We start from the raw sequence: 18,181 nt of genomic DNA, 5'->3' as shown, positions 1-18,181 counted from the left end.
ACTCAATATCCATGCCATTGGGTTGTAGACTGCCCAGGCAGAATATAAGGTGATGTTCCTCCAGTTTGCATTGGGGCTTCATCCTGACGGTAGAGAAGGCCAAAGATGGACAGGTCAGTGTGGGAATGGGAAGGGGAGTTGAAATATCCTCCTTTTTCAAGAAACATGTCTTCCCTTCTGCTGTGGTTGATGGAGCCCAATCTCGCATCTCCTCTGTTTCTCGTACTTCTGCTCTCACCCGCCTCGTCCCAGACAGAGCAGAGGTAGAGTTCCCTAATCCTCACCTTTCACCCTATGAGCGTCCGCCTCCAGCACATCATCCTTCATTATTTCCACCAGCTGCAACGAGATCCCACCAACAGCCACATCTTCTCCCCACCCCTTTCTGCCTTCTTCAGGTCCACTCCCTCCATGACTCCCTAGTCTGCTCATCCCTCTACGCCCATCCGTCCCTGACCCTGGCACTTTCCCCTGCCCTCACACTAGATGTAACATTTGTTCTTACACCTCCTCCCTCACCACCATCCAGGAACCTAAACAGTCCTCCCAGGTGAGGCAAAGATTCACATGTACCTTCTCCAACCTCATCTGCTGTATTTGGTTTTGAAGCCTGTATTTTCCCACCTGAAAGGTAACCACATTGTGAATAGGCAATCCAAATGAAAATGTCTTCCCACCAGAAAACCCATTGCCCAATACATGTAACCTCTTGCAATGTTTGCAATTGTGTTTGTGAACCAAGAATATAATTCAGAATTATGACTTCTATTATATTAAAATTGCATCCTCTGACACAGACAACAGGTAGGAGAAGGGAAGAACTCAAGCCCTGTTTGCTCAGGCTCGAAGAGCAGGAGAGAGTACAAAACCTATTGTTTGATCAAAAAGAAAGCTGCAATTACAATTGTTAAAGATCGATGGGGTTTTACTTTTCTTTTTCAATCTTTTTATTGGTTTTCAAATTATAATTTTTCAAATTGATATATAACATCAATATTTATATATGTAATACCAAGAGATCAGGATAACAATCATAGCATATATAATCATAAAGAACAATAAAATATTTTTAAAAATCTGCAGATCCAATGATCTCTTAGTAAATGAATATAATATAAAAGAAAGGAAAGAAAAAGATTTATTATATAAATTTAAAAAAGAAACCCATATCAATAAAAAAAATTATAAACAATATAAACTAAACAAAAAAAACTTTTCAAAAGAAAAACAACAAAAAAAAGGAAAAAGAAACTGGACTAAAATTTCTCAGTAGAAACAGAGCAATGTTATGTCGTCAAGTCCGTTCCTCCAAGTTGGAAAGTTATTGAAAGGGGATCTACATCATGTGAAAATATTAAATAAATGGACTCCAAATATCTTCAAATTTAAGCAAAGGATCAACAGTGCCACTCCTAATTTTTTCCAAGTTTAAATGTGATATAGTTTGAGAGAACCATTGAAAAGTAGTAGGGGGTATTGGATCCTTCCATTTAAGCAAAATGGATCGTTTGGCCATTAATGTAACAAACGCAATCATACGGTTAGCGGAAGGAGATAAATGGCCAGACTCTATCCTTGGTAATCCAAAAATTGCAGTGATAGGGTGAGGTTGTAAATCAATCTTCAATACGTTTGAAATAATGTTAAAAATGTCTTTCCAATATTTTTCCAGAAGAGGACAGGACCAAAACATATGTGTCAAAGAAACCACATTCGATTTACATCTATCACGTATAGGATTTATATGGTTATAGAAACGAGCTAACTTATCTTTGGACATATGGGTCCTGTGAACTACCTTAAACTGTATCAACGAGTGTCTGGCACACATTGAAGATGTATTGACTAAATGAAGAATTTTCTTCCAAGTCTCTGTAGGTGAAGATGTCTGGAGTTCGCTTTCCCATTCATTCTTAATTTTGTCTAATGACTCTAGACGTATTTTCATAATTAAATCATAAATTATCGCTATCAAGCCCTTCTGATAAGGATTAAGACCTAAAATTTTTTCCTTAGTTTAAACTTTGTAAGGTGTCGGAAAAGAGGGTATAGTAGTTTTTAAAAAAATTTCTAATCTGCAAATATCGAAAAAAGTGTGATCTAGGCAAATTATATTTATTAGACAATTTGTAGCAGTTGCTACCGCGAAATAAAAACAAGACGCTAGTCGGAGGATTGTCAAACAAGAACTGGTTTATTTTCCCGCCTTGCGCAGGCCTTTTAAGGGAGACAGTTCCCGCCCAATGAAACCGGCAATGACGTAAGTACTACGTCATCAAGTCTTCCCTGCGTGCGGGTTCTCCCCGCCGCTCAGGAAAGACGAGGCCCGCCGCCATCTTGGGACTCGTCGCTCCGACGCTGCGCGACCCAACTGCCGAGCCGGTTCGCCTGACCAGACGGTGAGTCGCTACAAATTGTTCAAAAGATGAAAAACAGTTATCATTAAATAGATCCCGAAAACATACTATTCCCTTCCTTTTCTATATGGAAAAAGCTGAGTCAGCTCTAGATGGATGGAAGAAAAGATTAGATTGAATGGGACTTGACAAATTATATTTATTCAATCCAAAAAATTTATGAAATTGAAACCATATTCGTATTGTATGTTTAACAATTGGGTTAGTCGTATGTTTACTTAACTTGGTAAGTGCAAAAGGGAGAGAAGCACCTAAAATAGAAACTAATGAAAAGTCAGGAACTGATTGGGACTCAAGGTGTACCCATTTGGGGCATTGAATTACATCAGAATCTTGTATCCAAAAAATTAAATATCTAATATTAATTGCCCAATAGTATAATCTAACGTTAGGCAAGGCCAAACCACCATCCTTTTTTAATTTTTGTAAATATTTCTTACTTAACCTTGGGTTTTTATTCTGCCAAATATATGAACGAATTTTAGAATCAATTGTGTCAAAAAAAGATTTCGGGACAAAAATTGGAATCGCTTGAAATAAATATAAAAATTTTGGTAAAATATTCATCTTAATCGCATTAATTCGGCCTACCAATGATAAAGACAGTGGAGACCACTTAGTAAATAATTGTTTAACATGGTCAATTAAAGGCAATAGATTAGCTTGAAATAAGTCCTTATGTTTCTTGGTAATTTTAACACCTAAATACATAAAATAGTCAGTTACCAATCTAAAAGGTAATTGGCTATAAATTGGGGTTTGCATATTCAATGGAAAAAGTTCGCTCTTATTAAGATTTAATCTATAGCCAGAAAAAACACTAAACTGATCTAGTAGTGATAGTACTGTAGGGATAGATTCATCCGGATTAGAAATATAAAGTAACAGGTCATCGGCGTAGAGAGATATCTCATGAATCATCTGTCCGCGAGTAATGCCACATACATTTGAAGAGTCCTGAAGTGCAATAGCCAAGGGTTCTAAAGCAATATCAAATAATAAAGGGCTTAACGGGCAACCTTGTCTAGTACCTCGAAAAAGCCTAAACAAAGGAGATCTTTGAATGATGGGGTTTTACTATAAAAATAAGACCTCCCAGCCATGAGAGTACTACAGTCAGGTAAAGGTGACCTGGTCAGACACCAAAAGTTATGCCTGACTGAATCATCAGTGGATTGACCCCCGATATGGTTGTGAGTTCATAGCATAGAGGGAAAGAGCAAAAAGAAAGGATATCATAGTGTTAGTCATTATATTATCTCCATCTCAAGCAAGAGAATAACAAATTTTGGTCCTGTGTTATTTACTAAAATCACCAGTTAGGACCTTACATAACTAGAAATAATTCAATTACTGGACTGTAGTAAGCATAGTTAGGCTGGGGACTTGTTCCATAAAATGTAAAAGTAAAAAAAATACTCAAACTACTAGCAGGTCAGGCAGCATCTGTAGAGAGAGAAACAGAGTCAACATTTCAGGCTGATTACCTTTCACTGGTTTTTGGTTTCATTTCCAACAGGTATTGCCTGACCGAATGAGTATTCCCAGAAATTACTGTTTTATTTGGGATTTCCAGCATCTGGAATATTTATAAATGTGCTATTTCCATGAATGAAACAAAGTAATATGTGTACCTTCACACTGATTATTTTCTTCTCTGCTTCATTTAGAGCCAGGGGCCTTACAAAACTGAGCCCTTATCCTGCCTCAGAGACAGCACTGAACATTATCAGAGGAGGAACTGTAAGGTCACAGGAGATTTATTGCCCGTGGTGGACAGAGGTGATTGTGCGTACCCGAGACTGGTTTACTGCAGTGAAGAATAAGGTGATTTACTACACATTCCAGCCAAAAGATAGGCAGTAACTATCACTATTGATTGTTCCTGGGGAGCTGTATAACATGTCGCATGGAAATGAATGGAAGTTACAATGCAGAACTAGGGCAACTGCCTAGTGCATTCATGTAGTATGTACTTCCAATGTAAACAAATAGATTGAAACATATTTCTAATAAGACATAGGAGCAGAATTAGGCCATTCATCCTGTCAAGTCTGCTCTGCCATTCAGTCATGGCTGATTTATTTTTCCCTCTCAACACCATTCTCCTGCCTTCTCTCCGTAACCTTTGACACCGTTACTAATCAAGAACCTATCAACCACTGCTTTAAATATACTCAGTGACTTGGCCTCCACAGCCATCTGTGGCAATGAATTCCTCAGATTCACTGCCCTCTGGCTAAAGAAATTCCTCCACATCTCTGTTCTAAAGGGATGTCCTTCTATTCTGAGGCTGTGCCCTCTGGTCCTAGACTCTCCCACTACTGGAAACATCCTCTCCACATCCACTCTATCCAGGTCTTTCAATATTCGGTAGGTTTCAATGAGATCCCCCCTCATCCTTCTAACTCTAGCGAGTACAGGCCCAGAGCCATCAAACATTCCTCATACATTAACCCTTTCATTCCCAGATCATTCTTGTAAACCTCCTCTGGACCCTCTCTAGTGCCATCACATCCTTCCTTAGATATGGGGCCCAAAACTGCATTGCATTTGCCTTCCTTACTACTGACCCAATCTGCAAGTTAATCTTTAGGAAATCCTGCACAAGGACTCCAAAGTCCCTCTGCACCTCTGATTTCTGAATTCCCTCCCTGTTTAGAAAATAGTCTACACCTTTATTCCTTCCACCAAAGTGCATGACCGTACACTTCTCTATGCTGTATTCCACCTGCCACTTTTTGTCTATTCTCTCAACCTGTCCAAGTCCTTCTGCAGACTCCCTGCTTCATCAACATTACCTGTCCCTCCACATATCTTTGTATCATTTGCAAACTTGGCCACAAAGTCCTCAATTCCATCATCCAGATCATCAACATATAATGTGAAATGTAGTGGACCCAATGCCAACCCCTGTGGATCGCCACTAGTCACCGGCAGCCAACCAGAAAAGGCCCCCTTTATTCTCACTCTTTGCCTTCTGCCAGTCAGCCAATCTTCTATCCATGCTAGGACCTTTCCTGTAATACCATGGGCTCCTATTTTGATCAGCAGCACCTTGTGAAAGGTCTTCTGAAATCCAAGTAAGCAACATCCACTGACTCTCCTTTGTCTATCCTGCCTGTTACTTCCTCAAAGAATTCCAACAGATTTGTCAGGCAAGATTTCCTCTTAAGGAAACCACACTGATTCGGCCTATTTTATCATGTGTTTCCAAGTACCCCAAAACCTCATCCTTAAAAATGGACACTTACATCTTACCAACCACTGAAGTCAGGTTAACTGGCCTATAATTTCCCGTCTTTTGCCTCCCTCCCTTCTTAAAGAGTGGAGTGACATTTGCGATTTTCCAGTCCTCTGGAACCATTCCTGACTCTAGTGATTATTGAAAGATCACTACTAATTCCTCCACAATCTCTTCAGCTACCTCTTTCAGAACCCTGGGGTGTAGTCCCTCCGGTCCAGGTGACATCCACTTTCAGACCTTTCAGCTTCCCAACCACCTTCTCCTTAGTAATAGCGACTACACTCATTTCTGCCCCCTGACCCTCTCGAATTTCTGGCATGTTGCTGGTGTCTTACGCAGTGAAGACTGATGCAAAATACTTACTCAGTCTTTCTGCCACTTCCTTGTTCCCCATTACTACCTCTCCAGCGTCATTTTCCAGCGGCTCGATGTCCACTCTTGCCTCTCCTTTACTCTTTATATATCTGATAAAGCTTTTGATATTCTCTTTTATATTATTGGCTAGCTTACCTTCATATTTCATCTTTTCTCCCCTTATTGCTTTTTTAGTTGGCTCTTCTTCTTGCGGACAAATACATGTGTTTGGGGTTCGATGTTGCTTACAGTAATGATGAAATTCTATAAAATATAGTTGCTTCTATTCATCTTTGTCTCCCTTTGACTGATCCCATCAGCCTGGGAATGGGGGTGGGGGTGGGGATAGTGGTGGGGGGGCATTATCTTGTAAAATGTTGTTCTAGTGTCACTGAATCCATGCATTAGATGTGCTTGGTGAGGAGCTGTTAAAACACTGCTGGCAGCCATGAAAGGAAGAAGCCAAAAGTACTCCTGAAAGTCCCTTGGTTCAAGCACATGGTCAAACAGTGGATTAATCCAGAATGAGCTGCAGTGAGAGTTGTCGTTATAATTCATCAGTGCCTTCCAGCAAGGCTGCTGTGTGCCAGCTGTGGCTCAGGGTAGAGCACACTTGTGCCTGAAGCAAATGTCTGTGGGTTGGAACCCCCTTCTGAGACCTGAGCACAAAAATCTCTGCTGTTGCTTCAGTGCAGGAGTGAGGGTACACTCACTGGAGGTGCTGCCTTGTGGATGAAATGATAACGGAGGAACTGACTGCTCTTTATGGGATCTTCCTGCCCGAGGACCAGCTCCCATGCTTACAATAGGGGGGAGTACACTGTTGGCTGAAAAGTCCAGAGGGAGATGTGAAGAGCACTGCCTAATTGCAATCGTTCCTTCTGGTCCTCTAACTCTCTCAAAACCACAGAAATATTCATGCAAACACAGAATAAATCTGGTACCTTTGACATCTGCAAATAGCAGAAGCATGCTGCTCAGGGTGAATTTTGGTTGAGCATTTTACATTGGAGATGCTGGGGCATTAGGAAGCTGTGCAGGTTAGAACCACAACCGGCTCTTGCTATAACTTATGCTCTATGGAAGCCTCTTTCTGTTCCATTTATTGGTATTGGTATTGGTTTATTATATTGGTGGTGTAGCGGTTCGTGTAACGCTATTACAGCGCCAGCAACCCAGATTCAATTCTGACCGCTGTCTGTAAGGAGCTTGTACGTTCTCCCCGTGTCTGCGTGGGTTTCCTACGTTCCAAAAGATATACGGGTCAGGAAGTTGTGGGCATGCTATGTTGGCGCCAGAAGCGTGGCGACACTTGCGGGCTGCCCCCAGAACACTCTATGCAAAAGATACATTTCACTGTATGTTTCGATGTACATGTGACCAATGAAGATATCTTATCCTATTGTCACTTGTACCCAGGTACAGTGAAAAGCTTGTCTTGCATACTATTTGTACATATCAATTCATTACACAGTGCATTGAGGTAGTACAGGGTAAAAACAATAATAGAATACAGAGTAAAGTGTCACAGCTACAGGGAAGTGCACTGCAGGTAGACAATAAGGTGCAAGGTCATAACAAGGTAGATTGTGAGGTCAAGAGTCCATCTCATCGTATAAGGGAACCGTTCAATAGTCTTATCACAGTGGGATAGAAGCTGTCCTTGAGCCTGGTGGTACGTGCCCTCAGGCTCCTGTATCTTCTACCTGATGGGAGAGGAGAGAAGAGAGAATGACCCGGGTGGGTGGGGTCTTAGCTTCAGCAACATATCCTGTTATTCTTTCTCTCTGATTTTCCTACGGTTTCCTTCTGTATTTTTCAAGTCTACAGTGCTCAAGGAGTGATCCTGTGATTGGAAACATTGTGATTCATATGAAACTTCAAAAACAGCTTTTACTCTTTCAATGTCACAGTTCAATAAAGGGCTCTGATGTTCCTCTGGTTAATATTTATTCCCCTTGCTATAGCACTAGATGAAACAATTCTCTGTTCACCTGTCTCTGATCATTTGTGGGAGCATGTTGTGCCCAAGGAGGTTGCTGACATTCCCTTCTGAGAGTAATCAATATTGCAATGCTTTGGAGTAAACTTGTATGATAGACGATATAAATGAAACTTTCCTCACTTTCATGTGGTATGTTGGCTGGTAAGGAAAGGAAGGTTCATTCTTCAAATAATTCCCAACATAAAGCACGTAACAAATGGGAGAATGGCTGGGAGTCTTTATCAGGTTGACTATCAACTGACTCTTCATACAGGCAGTGAGTGAGTCTGCCACACAATCCAAACTAGTTCTTAAATCAGGAATAAGGAAAAAAGATAAATATTAAGAGAGGAGCACAATTAGGAGGATGGTGGTGAATTTGTTGGTATTGGTATTAGTTTAATATTGTACCGAGATACAGTGAAAAGCTTGTCTTACAAACCGATTATACAGGTCAAACTGTAACTGCACTGTCCATTACACAGTGTAGTTACTGTAAGTCAACGGGTCTTCTTGAGGACCAATATGTTCGTGTGGGGTTGGGCGTTGTTCCCTAACTCTAGAAAATAAAGTTTGATTCTTCTCCCCTTGGTCTACCTTTCCCTGCTCCCATCAGCCTGGGGATAGGGAAGGGTAGAACCACAAGTTATCCTGCACAGCAGGTTCCTGCCTCGAGCATCACTGAGTTCTTGAGCAAGATGTGTGAGGTGAGGGGCTGTGAAAACACAGCTGCCAGCCATGAAGGGAAGAAGCCAAAAGGACTCCTGAACATTACTTGGTGTTTGTGAAACATGTGGTTGAAGTACTTGGTCAAACAGTGGATTAATCCAGAATGGGCTCCAGTGAGAATTGTCATTAGAATTCACAGTGCCTTCCAGCAAGGCTGCTGTGTGCCAGCTGTGGCTCAGTGTAGAGCACTCTTGTATCTGAGGCAAATGTCTATGGGTTGGAACCCCACTCCGAGACCTGAGCACAACACTGTTTGCTGATGCTCCAGTGCAGCAGTGAGGGTGCATTCACTGGAGGTGCTGACTTGTGGATGAAATGTTAAACCACAGGTCCCTTCTCTCTGAGGTCACATGAATGCAAAAGATTTTGCACATATACTTCGTGAAAGATCAGATTATCTCTGATTAATATTTATTCCTAGATCAACATGTTTAAGACAATATATCTGTTCTTTATGGGATCTTGTTGCCTGAGGTCTGGCCGCCATTTTTACAACATCACCACAGTGACTACACTACAGTAGTATTTCAATGGCTGTAAAGGCCAAGAGAGGGATGTGAAAGGTGCTATACAATTGTAATCTTTCTTTCAAAAGATAACTGTTCTAGTCTTTAATAAATCTGCTTTGTCCTCAAAAAGAGAAGTAATATTAATTTAAAAATGAGGTAAACCTGCTTCCTTTGGCTCTGATTAGCTGAGGCCATCCACTCAAGATTAAAATATAAGGGTGATAATTTTACATTTAAGATGTTAGTGGACTAGGAAACAGTGCAGGTCAGTGAGTACATGCAGTGAGTATCCACAACTTGGCACTCAGTAAGACATAGGCAGTAGATGAGGTGAAATTGGTTGGGACTGGCAGTCCATACAAGAGAGTGTCACAGCAGTTGGCTAAGGTAAGGTCACTCAGTGTCAATAGACTGAGTCTAGTTAACAGGGATGCACTTCAGTGCGATTTAGAAATCCAAGCCCTGTAGAGTGGACCCAGAACTTTGACATCAGTTCAGTAGGACCCAACATGTTAAAATCAAAAATGTGTGGGTTGCAGAATCCTGAAATAAAAGCAAGAAGTGCTGGAGATGCTCAGAAAGCCAGGCCACCTGTCTGACTGTCACCAGCATCTTCCATTTTAATTTCAATGGTACCAGAGCATCCCCAGTAATGGAGCCTGTCCATATCAGGGTGACTTGACTGAGGCTTAACCTGATTCAAAGGGCTCCATAACATCAGCCTTCCTTAGCATGTGTGCTCTTGTCTCTGAGTCGGAAGGTCCTAACATAAAACCTCACTCCAGGATCTAAGCACAGAAGCACAACCAGCTGATGCTGTGACTTTTGTTCTATGGGAGCCCCTTGCTGCTCCTCTTCACTTAACTCGATAACCATGTTGTGTTATTCTTTCTCTCTCATGTCTCTACAGTTTCCTTCTCTCCTTTTCCAGTTTAATACGACTGTGCTTACTCATCATAGGTCTGATTAGAAACACCATAATTCAGATTAAACAAAAAGGTGGTGTCACAACAACAACCTTGTACACAACGTCAGCAAGACCAATGAATTGATTATGATGTTCAGGAAGGGGAAGTCAGGAGGACACACACCAGTCCTCACTGAAGGGTCAGCGGTGGAAGGGGTGAGCAGCTTCAAATTCCTGGGTGTCAAAATCTCGGACGATCTATCCTGGGCCCAACACATTGATGCAATCATGAAAAAGGCATGCCAGTGGCTCTACTTCATTAGGAGTTTGAGGAGATTTGGTATGTCACCAAAGACTCTTGCAAATATCTATAGATGTAAGGTGGAGAGAATTCTGACTGGTTGCATCACCGCCTGGTATGGAGGCTCCAAAGCACAGGGTCGTAAGAGGCTGCACTACCAGTTTAAGGAACAAGATAGTGGGTACACCACCTTCTCGAGCGTCAAACCGGAAGAGGAATATCATCTTTACAAAATGGTCTACTCCGGCTTCTCAGCGACTCCCTCTGCAGAATTAATGAAGGCTTTGCGACCCCTTGTCTCACTCTACACACGCCCCAACACCAGAAGCTTCTGCTCCAACCTTGAAAAACCTGGTCCGCATCCTGAAGGAAGACAGACTCATCTTCCTGAGCAAATTCAAGGCCAGGATGGGAAAGAACGTAACTCACTGGCAACGTGCGATTGGCAAGAAAGAAGTAGAGAAGGCCAACTCCATTGGTATCCTTCCCTTGGAGCAAACACACACACACACACACACACACACACACACACACACACACACATACACACACATATACACATACACACACATACACACACACACACACAGACACACACACATACACACACAGACACACACATATACACATACATATACACACACATACACATACACACACAGACACACACACACATACACACACAGACACACACATACACACATACATATATACACACATACACACACATATACACACACATACACACACATATACACATACATATACACACACATACACATACACACACACATATACACACACACACACACACATACACACACACTCTTGTCTCAATTGGCAGTAACTGTAATGAGCTTTGAACAATCTGCTGGAGGAACACAGGGTTGATACAGGGTTTTGACCTGAAATATCGAAAATTCCTTCCCCCCACAGCTGCTGCCTGACCCACTGAGGTCCTCCAGCAGATTGTGTGTTGCTCCAGATTCCAGCATCTGCAGTCTTTTATGTCTCAACTGTAATGAGCTAATTGGTTCTCAAGAGCATTTTATGGAGCTGCAGGAATCTACGCCAATGAAGCGATGATGTTTCTGTTGACACTGTATTTACATCACCCATGATATATTTCTGATGCAGTTCTCTGGTGTGACATCTCCAATCCACATGTACACTCACTCCTGGTCAGCAGCAGCTGTAATGAGCTATTTGGTCCACGTGAGGGCGAAATGATCACTTTCTTCATTAAAATTACTGAGGCAAATGTTTCTCCTCTCCCTCCCCGAAGTACAGGGAATGTGCCAGCACAGTGGTGATGGGCCTAATGCTCTCCTCATTTCCTGGGAAGTTCTACAGGTGATTCATCAACCTGACAGAGCTTTAGTTTAACGTTTTGTGTGAAGGACACCTCTGCCAGTGCAGCCCCTCCCTCAGTACTGGGGTGCAGGATTGCATCTTGCCTCAAGTCACTAGACTGGACCCTGAATCCAGAGCTGACCCAGAGGGTACAGCCTCAGGGGCAGGCACGGTAGTGTAGCGGTTAGCGTAACACTATTACAACACCAGCAACCAGGGTTCAATTCCGCTGCTGTCTGTAAGGAGTTTGTACATTCTCCCCGTGTCTGCATGGGTTTCCTCCAGGTGCTCCGGTTTCCTCTCATATTCCAAAGACGTACGGGTTAGGAGTTGTGGGCATTCTATGTTGGCGCCGGAAACATGGCGACACTTGTGGGCTGCCCACAGAGCACTCTATGCAAAAAAGATGTATTTCACAGTGTGTTTCGATGTACATGTGACTAATAAAGATATCTTATCTTATAAAAGGATGTCCCTTTAGGACAGAGATGAGGAGGAATTTCTTTAGCTAGACGGTGGTGAATCTGTGGAATTCATTGCCACAGACAGCTGTGGAGGCCAATCATTGGGAATATTTAAAGCAGAGGTTGATAGGTTCTTGATTAGTAAGGGTGTCAAAGGTTACGGGGAGAAGGCAGGAGAATGGGGTTGAGAGGGAAAAATAAATCAGCCATGATCGAATGGTGAAACAGACTAGATGGGCTGAATGGCCTAATTCTGCTTCTATGTCTTCTGGTCTTATGAACACCACCCTCAGGGGGCAATTACACTAAACTAACAGCACAGGGTCACAGGATTATTACGGTGAACGACCCAAACCTTGTTTCAGGAGGTGGGTTTGATGGAGGATCTTCCATGGAGGACTCAGCATGAGTGGATACAGGGTGGGTCAATGGAAGAAGGGACTGAGACCAAGGAACCGCTGCTCGGTTCTCAGGGTTCCAAGAAACCCTGGGAACTTGTCTCCAAACTGATCAAGAGTGTCTTTGTTGCAAACAATTGCCGTTAGTTTTCTCGCCCCATGTGTACTCCAGATGTGGAGAGTGCTGACATGGTTGGATGCTTTTCCCCGGTCTCTCCTCGGCATTGACGCACTTGCGAGTTTCTGCCAAGAGGCGGCGCCGCTGCACCGCATTTGTCCTCAGACTGAGTGCGGAAAGCGGACGACACTGCCATCCAGCGGCGGGTTGAAGTGCTGCGTCCAACACCAGCAAAATGTCAAAGGATTGACAACTGCGAAAGCTAAAACTTGCATTTCCAAAATGCCTTCCGAGACGCCCTGAAATACTTTACAGCCAATGGGGTACTTGTGAAGTGTTGGGCTCGGGTTGAGTAGTCACTCTGTACAACCCAACCCAGCAAATTTGACACATTGTGACTTAAATGCTTTTTTAGGTCTTCAACGTAACATTTGCCTTAGTTTAGCATGAATATTTGGCCTGATTTTTTTTGCAGGGAGAGTTCGAAACGAAAGGGAGAGGGGAATTGGGAAATGTAACTTTGGTTCTGTGGGACAATGTTTCAAGCTGAAGTAATGTCTGATTACCAGCTCTCGGTCAACAAGTAAGCCTGCCTTGAGGAGGGTTTTGGTTTTGGTTTATTATTGTCACTTGTACCGAGGTACAGCGAAAAACTTGTCTTGCATGCCGTTTGTACAGCTCAATTCATTACACAGTGCAGATACATTGAGTTATTACAGAGTGCATTGAGGCAGTACAGGTAAAAACAATAACAGAGTACAGAGTAAAGTGTCACAGCTACAGGGAAGTGCATTGCAGGTAGACAATAAGGTGCAAACTCACAACAAGGTAGATTGTGAGGTCAAGAGTCCATCTCATCGTATAAGGGAACCATTCAATAGTCTTATCACAGTGGGGTAGAAGCTGTCCTTCAGCCTGGTGGTACGTACCCTCAGGGAGCTGTCCTTCTGCCTGATGGGAGAGGAGAGAAGAGAGAATGACCCGGGTAGGTAGGGTCTTGGATTATGCTGGCTGCTTCACCAAGGCAGCGAGAGGTATGGTTTTGTTTATTGTGAATGGTGATGTCTGATGCTGATTTGGGCCATCCTGTGATCCCAGCACAGGTCCAGACACTTGCAACCAAGCAATGTTTTCCACACGAAAAATTTGCTAATCCTTGCCGGAGTTGTGTAGTCACAAGAATATGGGAAACTGAAGCAGGGGTAGGCCGTTTCGCCCCTTGTGCCTACTTTGCTACTCAATAGAATCAAGATTAATCTTTTACCTCAATGCCGTGTTCTTGCACTAACCCCACATTCTTGCTCATTCCCTTAAAATGTCTTTAACTCTCTGAAGTATCTCTGAAATCTCCCGATAGCCCTCACTGCCACCATCTTTGTATCATCAGCAAACTTGGACCTACTACTCTTGATCCTCTTGTCCAAATCATTGATATAGATTGTAAGCAACGGGAATCCAGTGCAGACCTCTGCGGCACCTCATCAGTTAAAGCCTCCGCCGACCTGAAAGTTATCTGCTTCTTCCTACTCTGTTTTCTGTCCATTAACCAATCTTAATGCACTTCATTACGTTACCCCCAATACCCTGCACTCTTTCTGTTGTATGGTACCTTATCAAAGGTTTCTGGAAGTCCAAGTACACTACGTCATCTGATTTGCCCTTATCAGTTCTGCTGATAAAAACCTCAAAAATACCTAACAGGTTTGTCAAGCATGACTTTTCTTTCATAAATCCTGCCGTCCCTGCCCAATACTAGTCTTATTTCCGAAGTGGCTTGTTACGATTCCTTTATGATGGATTCCAGCACTTTTCCTACTACTAATGGTAAGTAAACCATTTGAAGTTTCCTGCTTCTTCTCTCTTCAACAATGGGGTTACATTTGCTTTCTCCCCGTCTGTGGGAATTATCCTAGAATCTATGGAATTTTAGAAATGACAACCAGTGCATTCACTGACTTCACAGCCACCTCCTTCGAAACCCGTAGATGCAGCTCATTGGGTCCTGGGGAATTCAGTTCCATTAATTTCTTTCAACATTCTCAATCTGTTGGTCTTCACTTTCTCCAGGATGTTTTCTGTGACTTCATGTGTGAAGGCAAGCTCAAAATACTCAAAATAATTTCTCTGCCATTTTGTTATCCCCCAATATAAATCCACCTGCCTCGGTCAGTAAGGGATCCAAGTGAACTACGGCCGATCCTTTCCTTTTCACGCCCCTGTGGAAACGTAGACTTCTCACAAGACTATTGCATTACCATTACAGTTGGGGACCAATGTACACCTCCCACCAATGTTTTCTGGTGAATCAACTCCAGCTGAACTGATTCTTCTTGGTTTTCCAAACTCAGCCCCAGCTCTCCGCCATCTCTATCCCATTCCCAATTTGCCCTGAGCTGCCTCCAGCTGCATTATTGCTCGGTTTATTGAATTGTCTCTGTTTATATTAGCCACGTATAAACAGTGAACAGCTGTATTTAGTCCCTCACTTGCAGACTGTAATTGTTAATAAATGTAGCACTTTATGGAGCTGTAGGAATCTACACAAACCACAACCATACTGCAGCTGTTGACACTTTTATTTATGTTACGTGAGATTTAGCTTAGGTGCAGTTCTTTGGGATTATATCCTTTACACATATGTACACACTGACCCACACACACCCACCCACACACACACACACACACACACACACAGAGCTTTACATGCACACACAGACATGCACATACTTACATACATGCACACATACACACACTTACATAGTTATACGGTCCATCACGGGCACATCCTTCCCCACCATTGACAGCATCTACAGGAGGCGCTGCCTCAAGAAGGCGACGTCTATCATCAAAGATCCCCACCATCCGGGCCATGCCATCTTCTCTGAGCTACCATTGGGCAGGAGGTACAGAAGCCTAAAGTCCCACACCACCAGGTTCAGGAACAGCTACTTTCCTACAACCATCAGGTTCTTGAACTGACCTGCACAACCCTAACCCCACCTCAGCAATGGATCACTACGAACCACCTCTTGCATTACCATGGACTTGTCTCTGATTGTGACTTTTATTGACACTAACGTCCTTTCCTTTACAGTCTTGTGTAATTTATGTATAATTTATGTTCTTTTTGTTGCCTGAATCTACATACTTGTGGCACTGCTGCAAGCTGGTTCTTCATTGTGCCTGTACCTCACCGTACTTGTGCACATGACAATAAACTCGACCTGACTTGACTTGACTACACTCCCGCACAGACTGAGGATCGAGGGTGGCTTGTTTCCGCTGCAGTCTGTGGGTCCCAACATGCCTCCTGAGCTCAAAGTAGAATGCGTAGGCGCTACCACAGTTCAGGTAGGGGTGCCTGATGGTGGGGAGGGGAGGGGTTTGTAGGTGGGCAGTTCGGGAGGTGGTGTCTTCCTTCCACCCCTTACACTGAGCTGTTTCCTTCTCACGCAAGGACCCCAAGTTCTCAGTGTCCCCCCCACACCACCCCCCCCCCCCCCCGAATGTTCCTTCTCCACTTTGAGTGATCAAGAGCTGCTACTTCCCTTCAACCATCCGGTCCTTGAACCAACCTGCACAACCCCAATCACTACTGCAGTATAGGAACACTATGACCTCTTTGATCACTTGGCACGACAATGAACTTTGTTTTTTTTGCTCTAATTATGTTCTTTCTTGTAAAAATTGTGTATAAATTAGGTTTAATTCATGTTTTTCATGTGAATGCTGCTTATCTGATGCTATGTGCCTGTGATGCTGCTGCAAGTAAGTTTTTCATTGCACCTGTGCACACATGGATTTGTGCATTTGACAATAAACTTGACTTTGACATTGTTTGTTGGTTTTAACATCGACGTCTGCCTTCACTGAGAGGTGGTTGCTGCAGTACGGGAGGTGGTCCAGAGTCAGGTTGACGGAGGGAGGTGTTGTACAGTGGTGGCAAGTTTGTAGAGGATTAGTGAATGATCGGTGCTGTGTTTTTTTATATATAAAAAGGTAACACTAATGATTGATCCGTACACGAATGTAAAGGTTTGCACTGTTTTATTGTTGTATGTAGTTTGTTTTTTATGATGAATAAAGTTTATTTTAGAATAAAAAAAAATTAGTGAATGAACAGTTTAAGGTCCATTCTCTAATGTGCTCCAGTGGAAGGTTTGATGATAACTCAGAGGCTGTCTTTTGAATAGGTGCATATGCAAGTGTGGTCTGTTCAGTGCAGCTCTGTGACTGAAGTTGGAGTAATGTGGCTTCTGAAGTGGAGGCCATGTCCTCCAGATTAGCTTTACTCCTGCGTTTCCCTTCAAGTTGATGTAGAGTGAAGATCGTATCCACTCCGGAGACACAAGGCACTGCAGATGCTGGAATCTGGAGCAACGCACAAAATGCTGGAGGAACTCAGAGGGTCAGGCAGAGAAATGGAGAGTTGATGTTTCAGGTCGAGATCCTTCATCTGGACATATCCACTGTGCCCGTAGATGTTCGGGATGGACACTGTGGTTTGGGGAGCAGTTTTTTGGCTAAGGGGAAAAGATTGTTGACAAGAACCCTGACAATGATTTGCCCTGTATTTACTGAAATTATATGTATGCATATATACATATACAGTACTTTTTCTCACACATGCATGCACGTGAACACACACACACACACCCTTACAGACACACACACAAAGACACATGCACAAACACACATATCACATGCATAAGCTTCCTCTTTTTAAGGGAAACAGATGCTGGAATCTAGGTGAAAAACACAATGATGCTGGAGGAACTCAGCAGGCCAGGCAGCATCCGTGGAGAAAAGCAGGCAGTCAACATTTCAGGTCAGGACCCTTCTTCAGGACCCTCTTTTTAAGTAGTCTCTTGAGATCAAGGATAACTTACCTCATCTTCAATTCTGCAGGTTCTGAGGTGGCTGATAAGGACAATATGAGAACCACAGATCCTTCCACAGATGAGGTGGGAGATGTCTGATAGGACGGATGGGTGAGTAGTTTTGGAGGTAGTATGCTCCTTCTGCTGCATATGCAGGACATTGTGTGAACTCGATGCATGGCCTTGAGCTTCTCAATACCATCCCACATGCTATGAATGGTTCCCTTATACGATGAGATGGACTCTTGACCTCACAATCTACCTTGTTGTGACCTTGCACCTCATTGACTACCTGCAATGCACTTTCTCTGTAGCTGTGACACTTTACTCTGTACTGTTATTGTTTTACCTGTACTACATCAATGCACTCTGTACTAACTCAATGTAACTGCACTGTGTAATGAATTGACCTGTCCGATCGGTATGCAAGACAAGTATTTCACTGTACCTCGGTACAAGTGACAATAGTAAACCAATACCAATACATGTTGCAATTGCACCTGCCTCTCCCACTTCCTCT

At 43.0% G+C, this 18,181-nt stretch overlaps 1 protein-coding gene across 4 annotated transcripts in view; it reads left to right on the top strand.

Annotated features, from left to right (window-relative positions):
• Nucleotides 1-18,181, top strand: part of hsd11b1la (hydroxysteroid (11-beta) dehydrogenase 1-like a) — a 115,503-nt gene that overhangs the window by 30,202 nt on the left and 67,120 nt on the right. For 2 of the 4 annotated variants that reach the window (XM_052037942.1, XM_052037943.1), the window contains exon 8: nucleotides 4,088-4,244. In XM_052037942.1, coding sequence (XP_051893902.1) covers nucleotides 4,088-4,244 — 157 coding nt within the window. Of the gene's footprint in view, nucleotides 1-2,215; nucleotides 2,400-4,087; nucleotides 4,245-18,181 lie in introns of those variants that run through there. The other 2 variants (XR_007958130.1, XM_052037944.1) reach the window with 2 other exon arrangements.

The sequence above is a fragment of the Pristis pectinata genome, chromosome 24, assembly GCF_009764475.1.
Source record: "Pristis pectinata isolate sPriPec2 chromosome 24, sPriPec2.1.pri, whole genome shotgun sequence".
Taxonomy (NCBI): Eukaryota; Metazoa; Chordata; class Chondrichthyes; order Rhinopristiformes; family Pristidae; genus Pristis; species Pristis pectinata.
This window is presented reverse-complemented; position numbering and strand designations above follow the sequence as displayed.